Source organism: Gymnoscopelus microlampas (genome assembly GCF_963454915.1).
Source record: "Gymnoscopelus microlampas genome assembly, chromosome: 2".
NCBI lineage: Eukaryota > Metazoa > Chordata > Actinopteri > Myctophiformes > Myctophidae > Gymnoscopelus > Gymnoscopelus microlampas.
This window is the reverse complement of record NC_139939.1, coordinates 40,645,803-40,672,871: the sequence shown is the minus strand read 5'-3', so window position 1 is coordinate 40,672,871 and position 27,069 is coordinate 40,645,803. Positions and strand designations below refer to the sequence as shown.

Below are 27,069 nucleotides of genomic sequence, written 5' to 3'. Positions count from 1 at the left end.
TAAGCTCCACTTGGGCGGAGGCGCGCGTTCGCAAACATGTCCGGCTAGGCTGACTTGTGCGTGAGGATCAAAGAGTATAGCCATTACTATGCGACTAGCAGTTGAATAGACTGTTAACGAGCCAATGAGCCAGAACATTCCACAGCTGGGAAGAGACAATAGCCGGCCATCAGAGGTACTCGCTGCAGCGAGTGGTGGAGGGGGGAGAGTTGCTTGGACGCAATGCAAAGTGCGACTCTATGTCTGTTACATGTAGTATCAATTGGCTATTTTTAAAAGTATTTTGCGGGCCGCCATGGACCTTTTCGCGGGCCGCAAAACGCCCGAGGGCCGCCAGTTTGACAACGCTGATTTAGGCTAACCCTCCGACCTGAAGCTCTCTTGTTGTGAATCAACTTCGTCCATGCTAGCCCCTAATATGGTCTGCTTCCGGGTGGATCAACCAAACTAACAATGAGGATCGTTCTGATTGGTTCCCTTCCCAACTAGTCCCTCAAAAAGAGTAATTCTGATTGGATCTCTTCTCCATTCGTCCCGCCCTAACATTTTCGTCTCGTCTAATTCGTTGACTGACATGTCCATTACATTTTCGTCTCCCCATTGGCTTAAAAGGGGGGCTTAAAAGGGGGGAAGTGTGATGGACAGCCAGGACAGCCAATGACACTTAGGTGTCGACACTTTATCACTCGGGTGTCGACTAGGACTAGTGCTGTTTATAGAGCCGCTGCAAGCATGAGGCTAAAAATGGTTTGAGTCCTAATTGGGTGATCTTTAAATAGAGCACCGAAATCTGACGTCACTGCCACTAGAGGGCGCTGTTCCACTGGTTCGTGGCTTTATTTTTTGTGTTGAAATCCCCATTTGGGAATCTTAAATCATGTCATATAAGAACTGTGTTCCAAACATAAACACACCACCCTTGTGTTTCTGGCAAAAATGGGATTCATTCTGCCTTAAAAGTCTTAAGAAGTACTACTTCCGGGTCTGAAATCACTGTCCCTACAGCAGCCGCGTTCATGGGAAATGTTGTCTTTGGGTTGTTCTCGTTTCTAGTGTTTATATGGTGTTACTCTTTGGGTAAATGTATACATTTACACCTTCAGTCGATGCTTCATATCCATATGAGTAAAATCGCCAGGGTGGTGTGCTTATTTTTGGAACACAGTTCTTATATGAGGCAATCTCAGATTCCCCAATGAGGATATCAACACAAAAAGTAAAGACACGAACCAGCGCAACAGCGCCCTCTACTGGAAGTGACGTCAGGACTTCAGTGCTCTATAGACGGATTTCCGCGCGACGTCATCACAGAGCAGAATGCGCAATCTGCGCATGCCCGGGTGAAAGGCGCGTTCGAAAATACAGCCCTGAGCGGCAGTGAGCGCACTGGCCAATACAAACTAATAGGCGATTGTGCTCCGGTGCGTAATTTCCAAACGCACCCATAGGCTTCCCCCTCCTCTGCGCGGTCATATTCCTCTCATGTTTACTAACAGGAAACCCGTCTATTGGTATGTTTATATCCAGCTTGCTGGTTAAACCCATGGTGGCAGGTATAAAGCTGTATGGATAGTTGATGTATTTCACTTATGTAATGATCATGATTAATGGTTCATAGAATGTATTAAAGGACGACTTCACCCATTTTCAACCTATCTTCATATAATTGGTCCTCACTAATACTCATGATAAAATGGTACCATTTTTTTCTACTCTGTTTTTGTCTCATAGGAGGGCTGTGGACAGTCCAGAAACCCGTCTACCAGTGACATCATCGTTAGGCAGGTTTTTTTCTCCCAACATGATTTCACATTTTTTATTTAGATTTTTATTAATGCGAGAACAATGGCTTCTATTATTGCATTGCAACTTTCCAGGAATAGAAAGCCTGCAGTTTCTATTAGCTTGGATTCCCCATCGATGATGTCACTGGTAGACAGGATTCTGAACTGTCCACACAGCCCACACAGTTTGTGACAATAGGCTGTTAATGCAGGGCCACATGGTATCCAATCATGTCATTCTAAAAACTAAAACACAAACCAACTGATTGTTATGTGGCTTGAACGTGGAAGGCATGCATGCACACCCCTACCCTTCCTCCCTCCTCTTCCAGTAAAACAACAAACAACAATGCCATAGTTCTCATCTTTGGTCGTATAGTCCCACCACTGAGATGGTTAGCACAGTAGAATGTTTGGCCTAGTTCTTTTCTTTGTGGTTTTGTCCAACACAGTGAGTCAATGAGTAACTGTAAAGTAAAGAAACAGTGGACATTGTGTACTCCAGCTTAACCACATAAAGGTCTCCCTATAATTGTTCTAAATTATTAAACAATAAAATAAATATACAAGATCCCAATGCATCGGCTACTTTCGCAAAATGTTGTACTTTGAAGTATATAGGGCTCAAGTGGTTAGTATGCAGAGTTAACCACTAGCTTCAGAGAAACATTGTTCCAGTCAGGGGCCCAGAAGGCCAGTGTGTTTATCAACCTGATGGTTGGTAATCAAAAGTGGACAGAGAGAGGTTGACTATTGAGTTCAGGACCACAGATAAACGTCAGTATTACTTCATATATTTGGCTCATAAAGAATTATGAGAGTAACTGCAATAAATCAAGTTGGAACACCGGTATCTGAATGAATGATTCCACTAACAACAGGGGGCAGTATTGCCTAGGTAATGTGTTGCTCTCCCCATGCTGCAATCCATACAGCATTCTGGGAGCAATGAAAGTGTGTGCGTGTGTGTGTGTGTGTTCGTGCATACACAGGTGCCAAGTGAATGGTGCTGGTGGGGGTGGAGGTGTGCAGCCAAATAAGATAAAAAAAAGCTAACTTTAACCAATGCACATGTTCTCTCTCAACTTCACATTAAGTGTGAAGCATGCATGGGATCCTCAGATGCACTACCACAGTATTCCACATGAAAACACAGTAGGGAACACATACAAGTACACCACATTTCTACATTTGCCTCGAACCTGTCCTGTCAACACAATCCTGTCTTATCTTATTTTGCAAATACCACCTCACTCTGTGCAGGGATGGGTTGGTGTGTGTGTGTGTGTGTGTGTGTGTGTGTGTGTGTGTGTGTGTGTGTGTGTGTGTGTGCGTGCGGTCATGCTGGTGGGGGGTAATGGGATTTAAAAAAAAAGACAGAACGCTCCAACTGTCAACTCCTCTGCCAGCCCACCTGTCCAAACAGCCAAACCTCCCCACAATGCCTTGTCAACAACAACCTTGGCTCAACAACCAATCAAGTCTAAGCGATAAACCTCTCCTATCTCTCATTACTCCGTTAGACAAGCAGGTGACCACTTGCTCTACAGTACGTCTGTAGAGCATCTTAATAAAAGCTGCTTCGGGAGGGATGGTTATCTCACAATGTGTCTACATGGACTGGATTCCCTTGCACTTGCTGCCAGATAATGTAGGCACATGTGCACACATGCAATGGTACAAATGCACATATTTCGCAGATGCTTTTATTATATTAAGAATTTGGCCAGCATATTTCGGCTTCTCTCTGAAGCCAACACAGAGAGACTAATGCATGCTTTTATCACATGCAAGCTGGATTGCCGTAATGCTCTTACAGTACGTCTGCATCAAACAAACAAACAAACAAACAAACAAACTGCTGCTCGAGTACTGACCAGGACCAGAAAGAGAGTTCACATTACACCAATTTTAAAATCATGGCATTGGCTGCCGATTAGTTTTAGGTCTGATATTAAAAACCTGGTTCATAAATCTTTTAATGGCCTTGCACCCAGCTATTTATGAGATTTGCTTTTAAGTAATGAAGCTCTTAATTAATCCAAAAACTAAAACTGAAACATACAGTATGGTGAGGCAGCATTACAACACTGGTCTGAGCCACTGGAATGGCCTCCCAGAGGATCTGAACATAGTTGATAATGTTGATATTTTTAAACGCAAATTTAAAACCCAAATTTTTATCCTGGCTTTTAACTAGGGTGTTCATAGTCTGTTAGGCCTAGATTTTAACCTTTGTCTTTCTTTTTATTCTGGTTCTATTATTTCATTTCAGCTTCTATCTCTTAGTTCTTAACTGCAATCCCATTAGTCAAAGCTTTTTTACAATTTATTTGACTTCTTGTGTACATTGTGCTGTGAATTGGTCTGCCGTCTCTGTGGTTTCCTCATACTTGTCTTTGATCTCACGGTTCTCGTTTTGTTTGATCATTTTATATTATATATTTTACAGTAAGCACTTTGTATTGCATTCAATTGTATGAGTGCTATAGGCCTATAACAATATATATATTGAAAAAACTACATGAAAAAATGTACGCACACATATTATGCACACACAGACATAGAAAAAAAATCTGTCTGCCTTCCCAAGCTTGGTGTAATGTTGGGGCATTGTGTGCCAGTCGGTAGGCAGGAACCTGCAGATGCCTGCCCCTCAGTCTGGGCATGAGGTTGAGGCAAGATTTCTTTGGGGAAAAAAATAGATTGGGCAGCCTGTGGTCAAAGTGGCTCGTCTTGCATATCAAATATCAGTTTCTTTGGCAACAAGTGCAGACTTTTTGTTCCTTTTTGAACAGAGATCCGTCTCCACTCTGATACTCGTTCTGCTATTGTTGTAAAAATTATGGAATGCTTCCAAGATGGCCTGGAACATTTAGAATTATTTAACACATGAACCCATCCTGGAACGAATATTCTGCAAAAATAGCAGATCTACAAGCTCACATTGCGTCACAACGCAACATGTTGTGAGCTTGTAGATCTGCTATTTCCATCTAAGAGATTTGGCGTAGCGGGAACAAAGGAGGGGGCTAACTATAGACCTCTGGGGGACATTCAGGGGAGTGTTCCACATTGATAAAAATCATGTGCTCACTGTACGTTAAAAGCACACAGCAACCTTTATGTGAACCAGGTCTTCAATCAACTTTGTGTGAATAAAGACTGGCAGCAATTTCAGTTCTGTGTTCAGTAGCGCACTGCAGTGATTTAGAGACGATAATAAGATAGCTTGTACTATCCTCTAAACAAGCAAAGTATACTATAAATCATTAACATGCACTGTAGCAAGATGTGTGACAGACAGTTGGAACTGATTAAACTTATTGTGGCTGCTTGTGGTCAATAGTTAATGGTTAAATAAAGCTTTCATCATCTTCTCTGGCAAAGACAAGAGAATTTCAATTTCTTTTTCTGCAAATGTTGCAGGGCCTACAGAGAGTTTGGGGGGTATTAATTTACTCACAGCCAGAGGGGCAACAAAACACATTCTACAAAGTACTAATGTAATGTTCAGAATTTAAACAACACAGTGAATTCAGGCAATCTGCAACGTCAGTTAATGTAGGACAGCTAAGCTTTTTTTCAACATATATATTGGGCTGAGCAAGAGCAAGGCAATGTCATTGTTGCTAAGCCCTAGCAGGGAAGAATGACTTTTATTTATTTATTTGTTTGGCTGGGACAGTGCACATTAATGAAAACAAAGCAGGACATTCCATCCGTAGTCCCCCAAAAAACGAAACAATACAGACATTACAATATAACAACGATACAACATAAGTTAACAACAGCAACACTCAAGGTACATCAACAATTAACAATAGGCATATATTAAAATCTAGTTTAGAGTGGGCCTACCCTAGTCTATAAAAATATTATACGTGATCGCATATCTGTTTATCTTTCAACCACTGTTTTAATGGGGGCCATTATTAAGATCAAAATCACAGAATTTGAAGATAAGACTAATACAAATAAGTAAAAAGTCAGACAGAAATAATGATAAAGTCTGGTCTGGGCATCTGCACTTAGACTGACTGGGTTAGCATAATGTGTGAACTTGATATAAATATAAATGTAGACACATAATACTATGTACACAAATATGTGCAATCTATCACCAGTAATATGGACATACTGTACATCTATTGTCCATGAATGCATAACTTTAAGACTATAGATAGTGGATATCATGTGGGGCCGATATATGTAGAGTGTCAGCCAGCTACAGTATACAGTAGGAATATGGATAAATAAAAATGTTGCCAATCTATAGTGAACATAATGAAGAACATGCAATCCATCAACATTAAAACCTGCACAGCAGTTAGCCTAGCAGGCCTCTAATTATGATACTAGTGTATTAATCCATGGATAGAACAGAACACATGGGGACTTGGTTATGTAGCTTAATGGCTACCGGCACAAAAGACTGACCGAGTCGCTCAGTCTTATGCAGACGGACAATGAATCTATGACTGAAGGTGCACCTCAACCCCGCTAGTCTAGCTCATCATCATATTCACACACAGGCACAACACCAGAGGGAGCTCCACTGATCTCGTTCAACCGAAATTCGGCACAAACATAGGGTTCAATTCGTTCTACTGCTATGCCACCGAAATGTGGAATGCCCTAACAACAGCCATCAAATGTGTTACTCCTTACCCTCCTTCAAAACCGCCATAAAAGAGCACATGTCTGCAATTTGTAACTGGTCCTAGAAAAGAAAAGCTCACCACAATCCGGCTGTTGCCGCCCGCGCGTGTGTGCACAAATGAGCGCGAGAATTTCACAGGACCGCGCCCGCCTGCGTCACCGCCCCTCAACTTCTACGCACGTCCCAAATAATCGCCCGCCTCTCATTGAAAATTAATTACATAGGCGCGTCGGCCGCTTCCCGTCTGAAATGACCTTTATCCTTTTAGCATCATTGTATGATCGTACAACTGTACTGTTTTGCAAACTGTTAATAAAGTATTCAATCAATCAATCAATCCAATGAAGAGCAATTTTTGAGTGGTGGCAACCACTCCTATACGTGACTTTGTCCGTGTGTGTGTGTGTGTGTGTGTGTGTGTGTGTCCGTATGAGCACGACCTCACCATGACCTCAACAGCTGCGGCTGATTGCAACACAAAGATGCAACCAGTTACACTAATTATACACAAACAGGAGTGCAACACACACACGCGCGCACACACACACACACACACACACACACACACACACACACACACACACACACACACACACACACACACACACACACACACACACACTTTTGAGTAAAAATACTTAAACTGAGTAAAAATACTTAAAATGAGTAAAAATACGTAAAAGATGTTAAAATGAGTAAAAACACGTAAAGGCACCACTCTCTTCACACTGGGTGTGATTTTTTCTAATGTTGTCTCAGGGCAGGAAACTAAATTGCGTATGCATTTCCAGCATTTTACCATGAAAAAAGTTTTTTAGAAAGGGTGTAGGGCCCTCCAAACGATGGTTGCATGGTTGCCAAAATTGTTGGTTGAGTATACAACCTTGGCTGGTGGCCGGCAGCAAAATCCTGTCCTTGGATGCAATGACGGCAGAGCCGCAGGAAGGGTGGTGCGAACGGTGCGGCCGCACCGGGCCCCGCGCTACGGGGGGCCTCGCAAAAAAACGGGAACATTTTTTTTTTAACATGACACCCAACATGACACCCAACTTAATGTTTTGAGGGCAAAAATAACCGCAAATAACCACCCAAAACTCGGATATATCCAACAGAAACCGCAAAAAAATCGCGCGCGCGCGCGCGGGTACTCCACGCACGCACGCGCGCTGCGCGCGCGTGCGTGCTCGCCAACTCCGCACCGGGCCCCGCATTTCTCCCAGACGGCTCTGAATGACGGGCGGCTCTTTGCATAAAGACGACTGATATAGCCAAACAAAAGTAAATGAAAATATTCTTGAAAAGATTTGTTTAATTTGTTTACCCTTTTTTCCTTTTAAATGTTTATTTACCAGGGTTGTGGGAAGTGATGACATCGGCCAGTTTCTGCTCTGTGATTGGCTCCCTCCTACCGTTGTCTTGCTCCTGGAGTTTATCCACCATGGCGATGACACAGTTGAGACTCTTGGCCACACTGGCCCACACTCTGTCCTACAGGAGACACACACAAGTCAACAGTCACCTCAGGTCAACTCAGCATGCCAGCGTCTGTCTCCCTGTGTGTCTCCCTTCAGTTCATTTCTCAGACTGTCACTCATCAAAACTTTATCCTTTCAACCTCCTCTGTGTCATAGAGATTATGTGGGAACTGGGAGTTATTATTCTCAGATTCCCCTCAAAGTGTTGTCACTCTTTTTTGGTCTCTATCCCAGATTTGAGATTTAATAGCATTTTTGTGTGTCTCTGTCCATGCTCGCGCACCCGCTCGCACAAGCTTGTGTGTGTGTGTGTGTGTGTGTGTGTGTGTGTGTGTGTGTGTGTGTGTGTGTGTGTATGTTTTGGAGTGAATTTGGGTCTCTTGCTTGCTCTTAGAGGTGAGGTTTTTGAACATCTCATAACAGTTGAGAAACATCCAAGAGCTAATTACTCTGCAGTGGTTGGGACTCCTGCTGTTACACTGTAGCATCGCAAATGGACCCCACTCCCTTTCTCTCACACAGTACATTTACAAGGATTCACACTTAGAAGGATATCTGAGCGGGCACACATAATATGTCAGATGTATTTTACACACACACACACACACACACACACACACACACACACACACACACACACACACACACACACACACACACACACACACACACACACACACACACACACACACACACACACACACACACACACACACACACACTCACACACTCAATGAGAAACAGTACAGGCACTTGGTAACAGATGCTCATTATTTTTGGATAAGCGCTCCATCTTTCTGAATAGAAAATCACATACTGTGATCATGCTCATGTGGTCATGTCACCACTGCAAATTATTGGTAGACAAGCAAATGGGACACCTCAACTTAATGTGTATTTTGCCAGATTTTGTGTTGTTAAAATGTCTCAAAAATATTCTAGATTTGTTGTTTTTCCCCACAATTTTCTTCCCAAAATAGCAGATCTACAAGCTCAAAATACATTAGGTTAAACTGATTTGGATGCTATTATTAACAGATTGTTAGGGACCCCTTGGAACCCCCCCCCCAAGGACCCCTGGGGGTCCCCGAACCCCACTTTGAGAACCACTTCTGTCCCATACTCTTCATTACATCTGAAAAGAGATAAACATGGCCATGACTTGCCCATTCCTCCTCGTCATACTCTTTGTGGTGCGGGATAAAGTCCTGGCACGTCAGTGACGATAAAGGGGGAGCGAGTGGAGCGCCCCCTTCCCCTTGGCTTGTGACCTCTGACCCTTCCACGTTGTTGCACACTGGGGCTTCCGTGACCGATGTGGCCGGACTGTGGCCCGGGAGGTTGTGGACTGGGCTTTGGTGATGATTCTGGGTACTGGCCGAGTTGGGGCTCTGGTGACCCTGGTGGTGGTGGCCCGCCTGGGGTTGGGCCGTGGGCTGGTTCTGGGTCTTGGACACGTAGCCAGGTCGTGCGGCATGCAGAGCCAGCAGAGCGCTCTTCACCAGCTCGTCTTTAAGTGCATGGACAAACTGCTCCGTCTGTTGGGGTAACGGGGAGAAAGAGAGAGAGGGGAGGGAGGGGTGGGGGGGACAGATGAGAGATAGTAGGAATAAAGCAGAAGCAGAAGATAAGGGTAAAAAGTGAAAAGTGTAGGATAGAGGTGGAGAGAGAAAATGGAAGAATGAGAGGGCAGGAAAGGAAGTGGTAAAGAGAGGGAGAACGTGATACTTTTATTTAACCATTGCATCATATTGTTGACAGTTATTCATAACCTGTATGTCAATGTTTCTTAATGTACATATACTGTACATTATGTAAATGACAAAGCAGTGTTTTTAGGGTCACAGTGACACACGTCTGGTAGACACACAGCCTTTCCAAGATGTAACCTACAAAGTTTGTTCATCCTAGGCCTTATGGTATAGCATAGCTAGATGTGCTTCAGATCCAAGATCATGAACAGACATTGCAATCATATACAGTCATTAATATGAGAGAGAGAGAGAGAGAGAGAGAGAGAGAGAGAGAGAGAGAGAGAGAGAGAGAGAGAGAGAGAGAGAGCGCGCGCAAGTACATAATAGTTGCGTCTTCAACAGTGAAACTTGATCCTTATGGTTTGATTAACAACAAAGAGCTGAGCATTCAATCGAAGATGGTTTCTTTATTAGGACTGCTGAACTTCATGCTGCCACCGATCCAGGGCCGTATCGGGCTCTTAACCAGAGAACAGCCAATCAGGACCTATCAATCTAGCTACAACCAATCTCAGCACTCTTCCGGAACCTTCAGCGCAGACAATATAGTAATTCTTTACTTTTCACTCCACAGAGGTAGAGACAGTGAGAGAAAGAGACCGAGAGAAATAGACACAGCTAGTGAGACAGAGAGACAGAGAATGAGATGTGGAGAGGAAGAGAAAGAGAACACAAGAGAGAGTCAGTGAGAGCACTGTGGAGAGAGAGAGACAGAATGATGGCGGCGAGGGAGCTGCACACAATAACAGGTGGAACCAAAGAGGTAAGTTGTGAAGCGGGAGAACAGGGAGGCTGTTTACAGAGGATGAACGGAGGGGGAGAAACGAGGAGAAAATGAACATTCTACTTCAGCAACAAAGCCGCTCTAGCCTCCATTACTGCCTCTGCAGTGCTGAGTCGTGGGCTGTGAGCTGTGAGGCAAAAAGAGAAAAAAAGAAAAACAACTAACACACAACAAACAATTCAATTACTCAGTGCCAGAGCCACTCCTCTGAGGGGGCGCACCTCCTTTGATCTCAAATTCAAATTCAATGAGCCACTGTATGTCGAAGCCGCCACCGAGGCGAGGAGGCTCACCTTCGCTGACCGCCCACTGCCGCACGGAGAAAACAAGACAACAAGAGCCCTCAAGAATAATTGAGTTAGCTCCACAGTAAGCAATTCTATTACCACAACAAAATGTGGTCTAACAAAACACATGAGCTGAGAGTTCTATTTTCCAAAAAGAAAATGATTGTTGCATATTTGTCGGGCAGATATACACCCCCAAGTACCCTCCATCTCCTGCTGCTCCTTCCCCCTCCTGTGTGGTGGAGGGAGAACAGATTCTTCTTGAGAGACTGCTGAAACGGGAGACATCGGGGGTAGGGAGTGAGGGGGAGAGAATGTTACTTGGATGAGCGTTGAGACGCATGCACGCACGCACGCCAGAGTATAAGTTATGCATTACTTACGCCTATGTCATTACATTGTTACCACAGCAACCACTGCAGATAGGTAAACAATGCCTGTCTGAATACACAAGTCTGATTTGATCACTTTCAAATAACATTGTAGGTAGTCAGTCCTAAAGATCGTATTTGAGAAAGAAAAAAAAGATTTGCCTGCATTCTGAACAAAGCTCTAGAAACTGCTATAAAGTCAGCTGTGCTCTAGGGATCATTGACCTGAAATCAAGGTGAGAAATGTTATGCATATTTCAATAATACAACTAGCATATTTCTACCATCTACTGCAGGCTTATTTGCATATTAATTAACTCGCTGTCAGTTTATCTGCTTTCTCTATTTCATTGTCTAGGAGTTGAAGGATAATAGTTGGCTTTCACAACGCCAAGCTATACTGCATCTGCAGAGAAACTTCAGTGAAGTTTGAAGTACTGGCAGTGCTGGCAGTGCAGTACTGGCGATACTGGCAGTGCAGTACTGGTGGCACTGGCAATGCGGTACTTGGCTGAGGAGGTGGAAGTCAGGAAATGTATTGCAGCTAAAGGAGTCTCCTCCTTTCTTGCAACATACCGCTTCAAAGCTGCACTTCCCTTGAGGATGGATGTTCTGTCACACCTCCCTTAATCTCTCAAGAACAGATTCTGCTCTCCACTTGAATCTGTCGGGGGGGTTCGTCATAACATGTACGCACTGGCCTACAAGTGGGCGTGCCTTCAGATCAGGAAGCAGGCCGCGCTTTACCCAATCAAATGTAGTGGGCGGGATTTACTGTCTGCTCTCGCATACCACTGAAAACAAACCGAAACTCATTTAACAATAGCGTCCTCGGAGCAGACAAAACCACGGAAAGATATTCACATTTTAACTTGCTCTTTCATCATAGAAACAAGTGGGCTTATAACCAAAACGATCCATGTTCTCTGGGAGAAGTGGTGTTAGTGTTCCTTGTAGAAATATTGTTAGTGGGAATGAAAACATAAGCGCACCACTGGAAGTGGAGCGCTGAGGGCAGACCAAAAACCCCGGTTTCCTTGCGCACGGGTGCTCCATTTTGCTCCCCCCAGAGCCAAGTGAAAGAGTAAAAAACAGCAGAGGGCGCTGTTTTTCCTTTTTATTTGGCGATGGGTTCCCAGATTGCACCTCCCTAAGATCTTCTAGAAGGAAGATATGAACTTCCTGGCCATCAAGGAGCAGATACATCTATCGACACACACCGTTTGATTAACATAATTTGAAATGTTTCAGGTTCCTATCACAATGACCGTGATCAGATCCTGGTGATAAGTGACCTGCAGGAGGGACCAATCAGAAGGTGGATTTAGGCAGTAATTCTGGAGGTTTCACTCAGAGATAAGAATAAGAAACTCTGTTTTGTTTAGAGGCCTCTCAATCGTATAGCCAATTGGAATGGAATCTGAAAAATCTGACAGACATCATCAGCCCGCCACCTTTTCTTGAACACAACTATACAGAGAGTTTGGGACAAAATCTGTAGGAGTAGTAGCTAAAACTGTGTTTTGAAAAAGATCTTGTCAGGTGGAACTGTGTGTGGCCTATATGGGGAGTTGCAACATGAGCCAAGGACAATGTTTTGACTGTATGACCTGAGTTTTAGGACTGTGATTGTATGATGTACAGTTTCAGAGTTATAGTGTGAAGCAGCCTGTTATAGCGCCGCTATGAGGTTGATAAATGTTTTTATATTCTATTTTTAGGTTCTTCCTTGGCCTACTGGGAGTGTGCATGCAAATTTCACGCCAATCGCTCCAGCGGTGCCGGAGCCTAGCTGTTCACAGTCTCACAGACAGACAAACAAACAGACAAACAGACAGGGGCGAAAACATCTCTGGGCTTGAAGGAATGAAGGAAATCCCCTTCCTGTAGCTCCTACAGTAAAACAAAAACACACATTTTGATACAGCAGGTCAAACATCCCATTTGTTTGGCTGTACGTGGGAGCGAACTGGGAAGTGTGTGGAGACAAAACCTCTGGTGATGCCCAAGCAGGCAAGCTATAGCGATTTAGTATTGTTTGTTGTTCACAGCGGTGCTTCCTGAAAGGGTAAACAGAGACTGTTTGTTTATTGATCACATGCTCTCTGTGTCTCAACATTATGGATGTGCTGCAATATAGACTTTCACAACAACCCATCTGTACTATCTATCCTACAGTACAATTAGAATACTATATACTATATAATATATTTTTATTGTTTATTGACAAAACACATTATAGTGTTGGTTACAGTGCCTGATTATACTGATTAAGATGCTAGTTAAAAATATGGAATATGGCATTTAGGGATGCATATTGATGAAAGGACTGAGCATCAAAGACTGTTTTATTTTATTTATTTTAAGATACCACCGTTGTTGCCTGTCATACGTACTATATAGTCATACATTAGCAGGAAATTGCCTAGTTCATATTCACACTATGTCTGTAATTACTGTGAGTCAATAATGGCAGAACTCAAAGTGACGTTGGTAATTGCCTGAGAAGAGACCATTCCTATGGGAACTACAATATATTCTACGATAGATAACATGGTATGCAGACACATGTAAAGACTTTTACAAGGATGAAAATGCTCAAACCACCAACAAATACAGTCAAAGTCTTTTCAGCTAAATGTATTGAAATGAGTGAAAAATCGCATAAGCCATGGATTCAAAATGTCAATCCATATTCAAATTGAAGCCTCCTTATCAGGCCACAATGTTAATTTGCAATCTATGAGGACATTTATTATTCATTATCTTTCCACAGACCGGCGAACAAGGACATAGTGGCGGCACTGTATTTCATGCGGTCCTGGTCATATTTGCACTTCTTAACTGTTCGGTCGCGGGGTTGGCAAATTTGCTTAAAGCAACGTTCCAGAGGCTGCCAGAAATGCTAGATGAAATCCCAGGGATTCTCCATTTGCCTGCGTCTCCTTGCTTTTGCTCTCCTATGTATGTCTGTCTGTCTATCTACTGTATACAGTATATGCTAATCTATATTCTAGCGGTTTGGGCCACGTAGCGGCCCTAACATCTAGAGTTCGGGCCGCTATGTATGATAGCGGCCCGAACTCTCACACACAGCTTTTTCAGTTGCAGCCGCCTCCCTTTGGAAATCACTCCCACCTCACATCAAAGCCGCCCCCACTTTTTCCTTGTTCAAAGCCACCCTAAAAACCCACCTTTTCAGACTTGTTTTACCCGCCTAACTCAACACTTATTTTGATTTGTTTTGTAAAGCGACTTTGGGTACTAAGAAAAGCGCTATATAAGTCTGATGTATTATTATTATCATTATTATTATTATTAATATTAGATATCCATATATGGGCATAGATGTGAGGGCCATGTAATGGCCCGAACCTCTAGTATAGCTATTCCAATCTATACCAATCAACACAAATCTTTTTGGAAGCACCCTTCTTGGTTGGTCGAAGTACCACCAATATTTATTCAAGTTGTATGTATGTATTATACTGTAAGGCACAATGATTCTGCCTTATTTATAAAATTATTTTTCACTTGCCTGGGGCAAGTGAGGAAAGCTGCTCAGCCTTGATTTTTGTTATTGTTTACCAAAGGAACATTTGCTCCCACCCAAAATAGGAAGGAACACCTAAGTCTTTTTTATTCTTCCAGACATACCTGCCTTACAAGATCTAAACCCCCTCCCTGGAGTCCCTGGAGATGAGTCCCGGTGAAGGTATTCCTTCGATACACCTGCCGTTGTGAACTTGAATAAAAGTGCAAGTCAGAAGAAAAATGCTTAGCAGAGACAAAAGAGGTTCTTACAATTTTTTGATCTGAAAGGATGAAAGGAATCCGTAAAACAACTCCATGACCGATTTTAGAGGGAGAGGATGAGTAAAAAACTAGAGCTCTTTTAAAACTCTGCAAAACAGTTCTTGTGAAATGAAGATGGGTGTGTGCTTCTGAGCGTGTGTGTGTGTGTGTGTGTGTGTGTGTGTGTGTGTGTGTGTGTGTGTGTGTGTGTGTGTGTGTGTGTGTGTGTGTGTGTGTGTGTGTGTGTGTGTGTGTGTGTGTGTGTGTATAATGGATATTGCTGTCAAGACTCCAATAACACTCAGCTGTGAGGACACTGTCTGTGTGTACTGTATGGGTACATGACCTCTAGACTCGTCAGAAATTCAATATAATTGAGCATAGTGGATCTAATCCTCCAACTTTTCTCATATATCTGTTGCAGGTGCGTGCGACATTCTGACTAGTCCCGAGACACGGCTGGAGGGAACAGAGATAGCTCACAAAGACTTTTCTATAATAAAATCCTTTGTGAGTGGGGCTTGGCACACAGACAAAGGGCCCTTTCCCACTGCATCATAGCGTGGTTCTGAGAACGGTTAATAACTGTTCCAATTGCATTTTAGTTTTTTGTGCGGTTTGGCTCTGTTTGGCGCAGAATGGTTAAAAGCCTGCCCAGTCGGGCAGAGATGTACAGGAGTTTGGTCAGAGGAAAGTATCCCTTTGTGACATAAATACTGGAAAACATGGCAACAGTTAACATAATGTAAGCATAAAAACAAGGACGCTTTGAGCTACACAAAGTCGATTTCATGCGTTGTTGCCTTTCCAAAATGTGCTCCTGAAGTTCTTAACACAACACAAGCGAGACCTGCGGTCTCTTTCACAACATAGCAGGCTAGCTTCAAATTTAACTATGTGGGTTTAATATAATCTTCACACTGAGCATGCGTTTGTAGTGTGCAGGCTGGGCGCTGTCATTAGCGTTTTCATACTTAAGTAAAATATGATTTGGCCTCACCATAAACAGACTCATCTTGTGATTTTCCTCCTCATTCTATTCTTGGGCGGTTATTGTATCCAGCAAGAAAAAGGTGGGACCATTATGGGCTGCACACTTTAAAGGAGAGGCCAAGGTCTCATCTAATGTTGGCAAAAATGAGCTAAGGCAAATAGGGGTGCCTGGTGGTTAAGCCAGTTAGTAAACTAAACGACAGGTTTGTTTGCGAAGACCTGAGTTTGAATCCAACTCCCATCATGACTCCCTTCTCCCTGCCATATCTTTAAACTCTGATATATAAATAAAGCAACAAAAAAAAACTGCATAAAATAACCCTTTAAAAACACTTAAATATAGGTTCAGAAACTAGAAATATATCATTCACATACATTTCAAAACTGAAAACAATGCATACTGTAGATATCAAGTCACATTTAGTCCTCCAAGATTCCACAGGGAAGAAAATAGTCAAACTCACTTGGCTGTTAAATCAAATCAGATCATGTGAAATCTATCTTTTATACAATCGTACAATAATGTTGCAAGATCAATCCCTCCCCTTTTCTGTTTTGTTAAGTCCAAATGAGAAGAAATTAACCTCTAAATCGAGTTTAAAGCGATCGCAGTTTTAAAATTAAAATGTCATGTTGCTCCTTTGGAAGCCTGAAATGATTTCTCCCTCTTCCATTGTCCTAGAGCCAGTCCCTTGCCTGCCTCCCTGCACACACAAAAGGGACCTTTTTCTCACCTTCAGCGCTCCAGCTATTCACATGCAATGATATCTGGAATGGATTGTGGCAGAATAAAGCACCTTTTGTCACATTAATGTGACAATTGATTACCATTTTCTTCTAAAACAGCGGTTCTCAAACTATCGCGAGTGGGTAAAATTAAAACACAATTTTTTTACAGAAAAAGACAAAGACGGCCACTTGACTCCTCATACACACACATAGCTCCAACCGACTCAGAACCAGCAGCAATACAGGAATTTGTAGTGCAGAATTCCAATCATTGTTGAAAATTTACCATCTCCCTTGTAAAATGTGCAAAATGGCAGCAAGAGTAGAAGGAAAAATAAATACAACAATACGGTTTCAGCCCTTCAAGGTTGAACCCCTACTATAACTACATTGTCGGTGATCCCACTATAATTCATGCGTATGGTCAGATTAGATTTTCACAAAGTTCAAAGATCACTACAAGTACGTACACATTCACGCACATATAATATACACAAACCAAGCATGATTTCAATCAAAGAGCCGAGTGAGTGCAGGTCGAATCATGGATGAACTTGAAGTGGTGACAGAGCAAAGGTACCAATTAAGCAGGTTGATTTAGCCTCCATTCCACAGTGGTGAGAAGAAAAAAACACATACACACCTAATAACAGATTGCAGCCTGACAGCAATAGATATAATTCATTAATTATAACCGATTAAAAAATCAAAAAAAGGTTAATGCCACATCCTCATAAACTCCCCAACCCTGCTTTTAACTTTTGTTGTTTTGACATTTTTACAATGAGTTATGGATATTTTATGAGGACTATCAAGTGTGAGACCATGTCAAAAGGATTCCGAACCCATTGAAGGTTAAAGATTTACGCTCCATTGATAAAACGTTTGGTTTTGTAGGCAGCCTCGTTAAACCAATGTGACACGCTGAGAGGTCTGTTTCTACTTTGTTGTACAACGATGTTGCTTGCCGAAAACTGCCGATCTACAAGCTCTTAATGCCGCAATGCAATCGCAATGTATAAATTAAGCATTACTGCTGCTCATCCCATCTGGTTTGGAAACCTGAGGATAAAACACAACACAGCAGATCTGCCTCACTCATGCCTGTTATGCCTATATGCCTATGTTAGACAGAAAGCTCAGAGTAACATAGACAGCCTCTTGGGGGGAGAATATGAGAAACCTTGAGGTGCACAAACCCTGAGGATGAGAAACTAAAACCATTTCAACAGCATAGCGAAGGTGGTACATGTCACTGACATTCAGTAGTCCCTTCAGATTGACAATCATATGTTAGAGAAGTCATACATCAAACCCAGACCACTAGACCGGTAAGACCGCCCTCAAGGCCCCTCATTAACCTTTTGGGGAAGAATCTGAGCTTCTTCATTCAAGACTATTGGCACAGGCAAACCACAGGCTACAACAAAGTCATTGGAGTGAGACTCTTTGCACATACTGTAAATGAATGAAGGCCAGTATCGCATAGGTAGGTGCTAGAATAAAACGTCAACTATAACTACAGGCAATAGGCTTATAGAACTATTGGGCTGCTTACATTAACTTACATATTGCCAGAGCTCAGGATTCAAAATGGACCTTTGTTGTTGTTGATGTATCACACAACATCACATGGGGAAAAGCCTATGTGATGTCAAAAGCTGCGAGGCAGCTAGATGAGAAATTCTGTATGCTTTCTGCAAACACTAGCTTGTTGGCTACTTGGCTCCATCTCTGAATTGAATTGTTTGGGGGAAAACATTGTTTTGTTGTTTTCTCTCACTACACAGCCTCTGAAAACTAGGTGTTTTCTCTACTTGTGTATTTGTATATTTGTACTTGTATATTGTCATGCATAATGGTCCTGGTTTTTGTTACCTGCCTTGGTGCTACGGATGTCAAATTAACAAATAAGTGTTTTCATGTCATTGGGTTATTATTATTCTTTCTATTGTGTAACTTTAGAGAAATACTTGTGTGTAGCATTAATGCGATACAGATACAAGCAAGCAGAATCCAGTAGGTTTTGGAGTGAAAGGTGCATGGTGGTTCGGGGGTGGTCAATCCTCACCTTGTCGGCTAGGTTTTTAAGCGCGTCCCTCAGGCCGGGGGCAGAGCGGTCCTGGGCGGTTTGCAGCAGCTGGTCGGCCAGGCTGGAGATGAGAGGCTGAAGCTGGCTTATCGTGCTCAGTACTTCCTGGGCTTTGGCTGTGTGCTCTGGGGAGTAGTAGATACACTGGTACGCTGTGCTGAAGCTTTAGAGAGAGAGAGAGAGAGAGAGAGAGAGAGAGAGAGGGGGGGGGGGGGTAAAGACAGATGCTTTGGAAATATTGTTCTTAACTTTCATTCCAAATAAAGCGATAATACAGCAAAACTTGAACTTAAGATGGTTGGTTTAGGGTTGGTGGTGACTGGTGAAGTGATGAGAACAAGAGAGGAAGCAGGATAGAGAAAGTCTTCGATTATTCAGGACCATTGCGTACGTGTACAAAAAGCTTCACTTTATTGCTGACAGCTACGAAAGGTAGGCTATGGACTCAATGACATTTTCATAGTTTCCATGGGATTTTCAAAAGCGGGTCTAAATTTAACTACAATAAATAAATAAATAAATACAGAGACTTAATTGGTTTCCACTGAACAAATCAGCCTCATGTTCAAGGACAGTGTTATCCTCCCGCCCATCCAGATACAGCCTGAAATCAAAGCTAAAAGAATTGTATAAGGCTGAAGGTTGGGTCGATGATAATATAGCCAGAAGCTAAGCCCACACAGTTATTTAGATCCAATCAATGTCCGCTGACAGAGTATCCACTGCCTTAAGAGTTATGAAACACCCATTGTGGGAAAGATTCATTGATGCCAGTTCATTTCTATTCAGGGCATGTGTAATGTGATATGATTGTGAATTGTAGTGCGAGCCGAGCCCACTGTTGTCACACCGTTATTTTGTCCAATTTACAATTTGTAATGGCCCATTGATTGTGCTGGGTGAGGTGTTGGGTAATCACAAACAGGCCTCTCTTGGATCTTTTAACCATATTACCTAGTAACACAATATGGCATAATCATTCTCTGAAGGCATTAGTGAGCCCTGTTGCCAAGATCAGTTGGATATTACTGGAGCCATGTTTTGAGTTATTTACAGGAGGCTGGGGATTCTTTCCTTTCTACTGATGCCTACGGTGTGAAATTCTTAATGTTAATTTAACTTACAGTGTGCAAATGTAACCAAATGGACCCTTGAGGGTGCATGTCATTGTCCTCCAAATATACAACGTGTTGTGAGCTTGTAGATCTGCTATTTTTACAGAACGTTCTCCTCAGAACGGGGATGCTGGGGTTCAAGTGGTTAACGTGCCCGGAGCAGGCAGATGTGTGTGCATGTGTAACGCCCAGGATTCAAACCCTGGTCTCCTGCATGGAAAGCCAACATCTTAACCACTAGCCTAAAGGGGAATTGGCCTTGGGGAGATATTAGATTTTTAGTCATCAAGGCTGGGGCTCTGAGCCAATACTGCTACACATACGTATGCAAGTCTGTGTGTGTGTGTGTGTGTGTGTGTGTGTGTGTGTGTGTGTGTGTGTGTGTGTGTGTGTGTGTGTGTGTGTGTGTGTGTGTGTGTGTGTGTGTGTGTGCGCGCGCGTATATGTTTGCATATAATTGGGTGTGTGTATGCCATGAGTGTCCATCTCTGTGTTCACATTACATTTTATTGTGGTGTTGCAGCAGCATCTTTCCAGGTTTTCCTAGTGGCTGAATGCTGGCAAACTGCACCGCCGGTCCAATCAATGTCAGACCACTTATTCACCTCGTGCATAATTAATACCCCTATCATTTCAGGGCAGCTATTTAAACTCAAATGCACGCACACATGCGCACACACACACACACACACACACACACACACACACACACATTTGTATTACTATAGTTGTGAGGCCATCAACATTTTAGGACGCCATTGAAAATAGCTGAAAATAATGAAATAGGGACAAGTAGAGTAATACAAGTACAAACGTACGCACTCATCTCCGTCTGTCAATTAGCTCCTACATTCGGGGCAAATCACTCACAATCAAACGTCTTTTCAGGTAAAAGTCTCTTTCAACAACTTTTCTGCCACTGATCTTCCCTGGCATCAGGGAAAGATGGCATTTGAAGTGAGCAGACAGTGGGCAAGGCAGCAGTCATCGGCAACCCTTCCAGTAATAGGGTCAGAGAAACTTCTGTGTAGGATATAGAGCCCCGAGCCACACCCTGAGGTGTGACGGAAGAATAAAGGTGGTCTGAGAGAGAGAGCGAGCGATAGAGAGAGCGAGCGATAGAGCGAGCGTGCGAGAGAGAGAGTGATAGATAGATAGATAGAATAGAATAGAATAGAAGGAGAGGGATTGGAAGACAGAGAGGGAAACATAGAGACAGAGAGGGGAAAGAGGTAAGTAGAGGTGGAGGAAAGAGAGAATCATAAAGAGACAATGACATACAGAGCGACTTGCGAGGGCATGATACTCTCAACCAGCGGTCGTGGAAATGTTCTTGTATTTGTTTTGTGTGTGTCATGAAGAAAGAGGCATCCTAAGACAAATCCCCCCAGTGAGAAACATCCCTACCTGATGTATCAATGAACAAATGAGGTGCACAGGGGCAGAGTGGAGGGAAGCTAGCTACTGCGCTGCTACTTTGTCGGGCTAGCTTTATTAAACTCCTGGCCTTGTCATCACAGCTAATGAGCCCCTTAGAGAACGGCCACCCACTGGCTCTGAACAAATCAAATGCCTCGCTAAAAGTGGAGGACGGACACACACACACTCTCACTCGCTCGCTCGCACGCACGCACGCACGCACACACGCACGCACGCACGCAGGCCAGTGTGACATATCCAGCCGTACAGAACGTACACCCAATGACCAACCTCCCAAAAGCCACCAGTCTAGCTTGTCATACTGACACGGCTGTGTCCTACCTGTCCAGCAGATGTCACTCTCTCCTCATGATCTACCCCACCCCCCATCTACGACACTTGTTACACCTCTGTTGATTGCCCATTATGTTCAACTGTGTCCTGTTAGCCCATGTGTGTAGAAAGTGAAACGTTTTTTTTTGTTAAAAATAGAATAACAAATATTCCCATTGGAAGTGTCAAACTGTCTCTATGCATTCGGCTGTGTAATGCACTTTATTGTTGCTTTGTGTTTTGTCTTGAGCCTCCGTACCTGCCATCTGTAACGTCTCTCATTGCTCCCAGCAGCTGTCATAAAATAATACAATAACACACACGTACATGACGCAAGCACACGCGCACGCATGCTGGGAGTCCGCACTGTGCTCTGATGTTCCATTCATTCTGTTCTCCTCTCTCTGATCTGTGCAGCGCGTCGACGATCCAAAATAGAACCGATCTCTGAAAGACGCGTCAACAGATGTTGACGCCTTTGACTTGATGCATCCAGTGTGGCTGCAGCCGCTGTAAACAATGGCTGACACGCGTGTCTGATGCTTTCAGTGTTTCATGTTTGTTATGTTTTACATAAGCTTTAATCCCTGCCCTCTAGCTGCGTCTGCGTCTGATGCCATACCAACATACTATTTAGTAAGCCAAATTAGTATGTGAGACTTTTTAGAATGCATACTAAATTGACACTGACACTACGCTGCTATGAATGTCCAACAATGCATTAAAGCGGTACATACCAGAATTTACATGGCGGAAAGTGACCAAACCTCCGTTGTAACGTCAATTATACTTTAATTATACTATTAAACACAAGTAGAATGTAGATACTTGTTGAGACATGTCCAATAAACAACCTTTAACTGCTATTTTACTGCCTACACACACGTCATGTCCTAGTATGAGCGAGTAGGGGAAGGGGATCAACGTCACGTGGTGCCTTTGTTTGACCCGGAGAAGCGTCAGCTGTCTCGGCGCCGGGTCAAACAAAGGTGCTTATTGGTCAAAAACCCGGATGATGAAACGGGAACATGTAGGCCTACTGTATGTGTAGTACCCCAGCTTTGTCACAAGATGGGGTACTTTCCTAACATTCCATGTGGTCTCATTAGTATGCCCGAAATGAAACGTACTATGTGTATGCACTCAAAAGTATGTTGAAAAATAGCATACTGATTAGTATGTAGCAAGTATCATGTGATTTTGGACACAAGCCGGGTCCGATCGTCTGTCGATTATTCTGTAAGTAAGCCTGTTGAATTCTGCAATCTGTATTCATGCGTTTTATTTGACAGTCCTGCCTGTTTCCATGCTGTCTGTGTGATCTGTTCCTGTATTCAGCCTGTGAAATGAATCTTGTCTTACCCCATAAATCCTACCTACTCTTTCCTGCGCTCGAGTCCTGCTCAAAACCGTGGCACATACAATACCTTGAAATGCTAACACCACAGCCATGGCAAAGTACAAAACGTTAATAATGGAGTGCAGGAAAGAAAGAAGGCAGTAAAGTCTATTATCCAGGACAATACACAGAAAAATCCAGAGAGTAAGTTTGAGCACCACTGATATTATTATAGCAACATACGTTTTTCAGAAACCAGTTAGGATTTAGAAGACATTTGTAGATGCGTTCCCGGATTGAATGGGTTAAAGTGTAAAAATGAGTTAAATTATCACTCAAGATTTGACTGTGAAGGAGTATAAGGAAATCCAATAGGAGTGCACTGAGAGAGTGAGTTGAGGATGGTGCGGCGGAAGACACGGAGAAGAAAGCTGAGATTCAATAACGGCCTTGTTGACACATAAGTACAAATCCAATCCCATTAGTGAGCCCATGCAGGCACTAATGAATGCGGGGACCTACCACCTGATGCTGGAGGATAGAATTGATCCCCTCTAAGGCTTGGTTCAAGGGAACTTGAATTGCCTCATCAGCAGTACTGTCAGTCCAAGCCCTCACGTGTAAGTCAAGATGGCAAACCAAGTCAAGGCATAGACCAGCGGTTCTTAATCTTTTCTGGATCAGGGCCCACTTGAAAACCATGAAATCGTTCACGACCCACCCAATCCGACCACTTAACACGGCAGCCTATATCGGCCAATCGGTAGCCCATCTGACCACTTAACTGACCTCTTAAGTGGTCAGATGGATGGGTGGGAAGCGTGCATCTGTTTTAAATATTAATGTCATATTATCATTTAAAGCAGTGGTTTTCAACCAGTGGTCCTTGGGGAGTTTCCAGGTGGTCCCCAGCTAAATGATGGAGAGTTAGTAACCAAATGGACCCTTATAGATCTTTAACTCTTGAGAGTGTAAAATGAAACCAAATGGACCCATTTCAAATGCAGAATAAATAATGGACCTTGATATGAAAAAGGTTGAAAAACACTGATTCAAAGCTTAGTGTTTTGCCACTTATTTGGGGGCCCACTTGCAATACCCTCTCGCGGCCAACCAGTGGGCCCCAGCCCACAGGTTGAGAACCACAGGTATAGACAGCATAATAAACCCCTACCCTTGAATGTGCTTGTGAAGAAAGAGACAGAGATGGGAAAGGTGCACATTTGAACAGAAGTAAGTACTCCAATTCATCCTCTGAATAGTTTGTCTGTCAGGGAACTCGTCACTTCAGTAGTGCTTGCTTTATAGAAATGGAAGGTTACAAAGACATACTGTAAGAGTTGCAACTCAATAATACAAGTACTCAAATCTGTAATTAATTTCCCTCAAGGTGGCTGTCAGATTATGCTCGCATCACTCTCGTCTCCAGCAAGATTTATCGGACTCACTTGTATATCCTGTTACATAATAAGGGGTATTTTACGGGAGGTCATGCTACGTTTCTCCTAAGCTTATTAAGGTAAATTCATGACAATTGTAGTTGATGAAAACTGAATGAACTATTCAAATCTTAATTAAGTTCCCTCAATAAGGTTGTCAGTTTAGATTTGCATCACACTCAAGCAAGATACAAGCTCGTAGCGCGGCACCGAGTACCGCGCTACGAGCTTGTAGATCTGCTATTTTTGAAAAATCGTGAAAAATATTTTTTTATATTTTTTTCTGAAAAATTGTTAGGATTTAGATTTTTTTTAGACGCGGCCTCAGGTCTTAATGGGTTAAGTGATCCTGGGCGCTACACTCCCCCCGCCAGCCTAGGGAGCCCAGAGCCGAGCTCATGCCTCCTTCAATGCTACAGTATGTCTAACTAATTCATATTATCCTTTTTCTTAATAAGGGGTAATTTATGGGAGGTCTAAGTATGTCGTTCTGAATCTCTTATTATGTATTACTGAGGACTGTATGGATCTCCTTCGGATAAAAGTATCCATTAAATGGCATTCACAGCATTATACTAGATAGACAATTTCCTATGAAACAGTATTTCAGACTACAGGATCTGAATCAAGGTTTTGGTACTAACGTTCAGAAGTGCATGTATAAATCAAATTATTACTCATGAAGAGCATGAAAGTTGTATCATGGCTACATAATCTACTATGCATATCATTTAAGTTCAATATTTATTATGCTATTCACATTTGGCCAAAGAAGAAGTCTTTGGCCATGCTGCCCATGCAGTTCGTCAATGTGAGAGCGATAACAAATTACAAACTTTGTGCGACTTTAACCGCACCTTCGCTTCTCATTGCAATTACAAAGACACCTGGAAGTCACTGTATCTACAGTTGGCAAGAGAGACCAGAAAAGAGTGGAACAAAATGATCAACATTAGCCAATACATATTTGCTCAGATTTTACATTGCTGATAGACTTTGCATGCATAAATAGAAAAAATATAAAACAATGCTGTGCGTAACAGTATTCCTCACATTTGACAATTATATGCAGAAATATTGTGATGGGAATATATTGGGTACATCATTCTCGCAGTTATTGCAGGGAGGGAATTGCCTCAATTTGTGTTAATTCTTGCAATCGCAAAATCCTAGAGGGACTGATTATTATATTCACATGTAGCACACAACCACCAGGGGTTTACAAATGAATGAAGGGAGGCTGTCTGGGTTGAAACATGTTTTTGTAGCTGAAATCAGATCATGACCTGAAGTGTTTAACCTAAGAAATACAAACTTACTTGGCAATTCTACTGTTTGTAGTCAGAAAAACATCATACTAACTCAAGTATAGATCAGGCTTTACAGATTTGAAAAAATGAAGAGACCACTCCAAATATCTCTCAAATCAGCATCTGTACATGATGGCAACCCTTCCATGTGCCTGTCAAATCTCAAATTCCAGCACGAGCACACTTTATGCTACTTAATGAGATACTGACGAGGTGATCACCTGAACTGAATCTTAGATAAGGAGGAAAAGTAGAAAAAACACTGCTGTGGTCATCACTATACTCTGGAAATAGGATAAGCTGGAGGGAAGGACTGTGATACAGCACCTTGATGTGTGTCAGTGTTATTCCATCAAATGTTGATTTATGAACACTTCCTAAGTTAAAATATTTGTGTTGAGTTATTTAAAAATGAATAAGAACTTATTTTGTAATATTCGAGGTATGAAAGCACACCTTTACAGTATGTGATTTTGACCAGTACAGCATTATTCTGCAAATAATAAAAAAAAATCCCAGTGTAATTCGGAAGACATTTTGTCAGTAGTAGTTTATACTACAATAAAACAAAAATGTACATATGAATAGTAAACCAGACAAATGATATTTTTATCTGGTTGTCTTTGGTTCTCCGGTTTCTTTTTTTCCAGAACCACAACGGTATATCACTTTTCAGTATGTATAATGCTGTTTCTTGACGATTCAACACAACATGCACAGGTACATGAAGCATTATGGCAAATTAGTGAAACCATTTGTCTTTAGTGCAGGTTAAGTAGAAATTAACCTCATTATTATGCTAGCAATACCACGCAAGTGCAATTTCACTTCAGTATGATAAATGGAGATCCATTATTTGATAAACTTGACATGAAAGTAAACCTTACAATGTACTATTACTAAGTAACAAAGAACTTTATCAACAAAATACCCAACTTCCTTTTTTTTCTCTTCCTCAAACCCTGGCAGCCCATGTACAGAAATAATTGTACAATTGACAAGAATTCTCTTATCACCAGTGGTAGCTCGGGAACGCTGCTGCTTTTCATTCTAGCCATTATCTAACCAGGGACTAATTTAGACCTAGGACACCAGGTGAATGCAATTAACTACTCCATAGAAAAGTACCATTAATCTAGGTCCCCAGGACCAGTGTTGGATCCATGTAACCACCAAATCCCTTTGCTTTCGGTTTAAGGAAATACCCCTGAAATCAAAGCTAGAAAAAAAGGTTTATCTGGAGGGAGTTTCTAGCAAATATTTGGACATCCATCCTTACCACCTCAGTTGATAATGACTTAACCCACTTGCTAATTCTTAAAGTAGGCCACAGATTTCCCTGCATCCCTCTCGTGTGCACACAGTTTATTCATCTGCACATGAGCCT

General features: G+C 42.5%; 1 protein-coding gene across 6 annotated transcripts in view; it reads right to left on the bottom strand.

Moving 5' to 3' along the window:
- Positions 1–27,069, bottom strand: part of inpp4b (inositol polyphosphate-4-phosphatase type II B) — a 222,570-nt gene that overhangs the window by 34,373 nt on the left and 161,128 nt on the right. For all 6 annotated transcript variants that reach the window (XM_084043328.1, XM_084043330.1, XM_084043329.1 and 3 more), the window contains 3 exons: positions 18,707–18,890; positions 9,089–9,460; positions 7,797–7,935 (listed from right to left, as the gene is read on the bottom strand). In XM_084043328.1, the coding sequence (XP_083899454.1) occupies positions 7,797–7,935; positions 9,089–9,460; positions 18,707–18,890 (695 nt within the window). The remainder of the gene's footprint in view (positions 1–7,796; positions 7,936–9,088; positions 9,461–18,706; positions 18,891–27,069) is intronic.